The sequence below is a fragment of the Eurosta solidaginis genome, chromosome 2 (genome assembly GCF_040869045.1).
Source record: "Eurosta solidaginis isolate ZX-2024a chromosome 2, ASM4086904v1, whole genome shotgun sequence".
NCBI classification, from domain to species: Eukaryota; Metazoa; Arthropoda; class Insecta; order Diptera; family Tephritidae; genus Eurosta; species Eurosta solidaginis.
In genome coordinates this window covers 132,075,123-132,078,085 of record NC_090320.1, presented here as the reverse complement: position 1 = coordinate 132,078,085, position 2,963 = coordinate 132,075,123, and the positions used below count along the sequence as shown (strand labels likewise).

Here is a 2,963-nt window from a genome sequence, read left to right as displayed (position 1 = left end):
TAATTGTTAATAATATTACCGTTTAGCCATGGATTTTCCTGAAATAAAGCTTGCCTGATTTGGAATGTTCACAGTTTAACGTTTTTATAATTATAAAAATAGTGGTGATTCAGGGTAATGCAACAAGTTTAATTTTGTAGAGCAGTGTTATTTGTACAAATTTGTGCTAAAATATGTATTTACACTCTACCACAATATTCTCACTGTTAATACAACAACAACTACAAACACAGTATTCTTTAAGTCGAAAAGTACATATATCATAAGCAACGGTAGAGCTCTTGGTATACATATTTGATGCAGCCATCCAGAAATTGTGCAAGAATTTTTTAAGAAGGCTTAAATAGATTTTGGTATATGGCGAAAGGCGAACTCAACTCGACTTGGCCGCCAGAAAATTGCTTTGCTGAATGAAAGCAGGCAACTGCGGCGGATTTGTGTTATCCCGCCGTCTTCTTCTTATGCTCCTCTGTTGATGTTACTGTGGCACCAATTCATTACTCATTTCAGTGAATACCACATGAAATGCAATAATGTGCATTGTTTATACCTTATTTCTTAATTTCAAACAAATTCGCAACAATAATTAAACTTTTCAATTTTTTAAACAAAATAAGAAATGCGCAACGAAATTTCAATTGAAAAAAAGCTGACTTCGAAAATTCGAAATTCCTATTCCCCAATTTTTCTTCTCCCTAGGAGAAAAGAATTGGAGGAATTTTTCCGCGGGAATAAAAAAATCCGCGAGAACAAATATCCGCGAGAATATTTAGAATTGGTCTGATCATAAACAAAATTAATATTGCGACCATTTGATATTTTTCAAATCAATTGCTTCTAGCACCATCTCCCATAATGGAGACATTTCACGTAAACGGTCGACATGTTTGATGCATGTATCGGTAATACAATCAACCTCTTCAATGGTGGTAAAACGACCAATACCAAACCTATAAAAATTTAACAATAAATTACTTTCAAATTAACTACACAATTCAGTACGGTGAACTCGTATACCTTATTGAACTATGCGCCAAATCCTCATCAGTTCCAATCGCACGTAGTACGTACAAAGGTTCCAGTGATGCATAAGTACATGCTGAGGCACTAGACAACGCCACATCTTTTAAGGCCATCAGTAATGATAAATTTAATAAACCACTATACCTTTGCTCTGGATCAGTATTACATATACCATGTGATAATCTTGAAGTGATGCGATCATATAAACGTTTCGAAAGAAAATCTATAAATTTCTTATCATATTCCATTTCTTTGAGTGCAAGAACACATGCAGCACCAAATCCAATAACAATAATCCGAAGGCGGAAAGAAAAATTTTAGCTCGTTCAAAAGATATTCCCAAAAAACCGAAAAATGACCACGGAGTGCTTCGAAACCGGGGTGGGATCCATAGTATTTTTGCGCTGGCGGCCTTTGGCCGCGCTTATAAAAATTTATCTGGGTGGGTCCAACACCGGTTTGGAGACCAAAACTATATCTGCGCAAAACACTTATGTCCACAATTTTTTTTATGGGTACTAATATCATCAACATTACAACGCCCATATGAAAATTTTAAAATGAAAATTTTCAATTTCTTTTGCAAATATCTCTTTACCAACACAAAATATTTTACCTCCGCCTTCGGATTATTGTTGTCGAGGTTAATGCGCGTCTTTTAGCACCTCTCTCGATATTTGTGGACGCGTATTATCAGCGTCATGCTGTCGTATAGAATTACCAAGAGTTGATGCGCTGGAAACGTTGAAGAAATGATTCAGCTGCTATATGTATATAAATAATAACAATATGTGGCGCACTCAGCTGAACAAGCTCAACAAATAAGTATAATAAAAATAGTACATTGAAAATACAGCACTGCGATATGACATTGCTTTTATTCTTTTTCTTCGCACTTTCTCGTTATTCTCCTATTCGTTTCGTCAGACCGAGAAGTGCGCGTTGAGACATCGAATTCATAAAATTTACATTTTCCCTATTGTTATCACAAAATAAACATAGTTTAATTTAGCATAAAACGTGTTAATTATTTGGTGCGAGTCTACATATTGGTGACCCCGACAATCAAAATGCCTACTGATGAATCAAAGGAGAGCACCGAACAGACGACATCCCAAAACTCGCCACTCTCCCCGGCAACGGCACCCCCTGTAGCTAATGGAAACGAAATATCACGTGTTACTGTGAAAATTCCACCATTCTGGCATGCAAAGCCCGAGTTGTGGGTAGCACAGGTGGAATCACAATTTGTTGCAGCGGGAATCAGCAGCGATAGATCAAAATATCATACCGTGGTAGCCGCTATCGAGAGTAATGTACTCGCACAAATAAGCGATTTAATATTGCGCCCACCGGCTAATGATATGTATCAAACGTTAAAAACGCGCATTCTTGAGCAGTTTGCCGATTCGGAACAAAAACGAATCAAAAAATTATTACAAGATATTGAGCTGAGCGACATGAAACCGTCACATTTGCTACGTGAAATGCGCCATTTGGCAGGATCCGAAATGAATGACAGCATGTTGAGATCAATTTGGCTGAACAGGTTACCACAGAATGTGCGCTCTATCATTTCAATTAGCAGCGAGCCACTCGACAAAGTCGCTCTGTTAGCCGACAAAATAATTGAGGTTAGCGACGGCCCGCAAATACATGCAGTCGCAGAACACAACGATGATGGCCGCTCGGACATGACCCGCAAAATGGCGGCATTAACAAAAGAGGTTGCTGAATTGAAGGCGCAGATAAAGCAACGTGGCAGGCAAACACGACGGTCGGTCTCGCGGAAGCGCTCGAGTACCCCTCACAAAGGCGATACGATTTGCTGGTACCATAAAACATTCGGTGAAAAAGCAACCAAATGCCGAGCACCTTGTTCGCAGTCGTTAAACTGAAAACCCTGGCACAAACGGCGGTATGTGACAGGGCCCCTTCGA

At 38.8% G+C, this 2,963-nt stretch overlaps 1 protein-coding gene across 1 annotated transcript; it reads right to left on the bottom strand.

Moving 5' to 3' along the window:
• Positions 1 to 796: 796 nt before the first annotated feature.
• LOC137242361 (cysteine desulfurase, mitochondrial-like) lies at positions 797 to 1,295 on the bottom strand (the record flags this gene model as incomplete). The annotated part of the gene is made up of 2 exons (XM_067769675.1): positions 797 to 950; positions 1,018 to 1,295. Coding segments are annotated over 2 exons (432 nt in total), but the record flags the coding sequence as incomplete, so codon positions are not given.
• Positions 1,296 to 2,963: the final 1,668 nt, after the last annotated feature.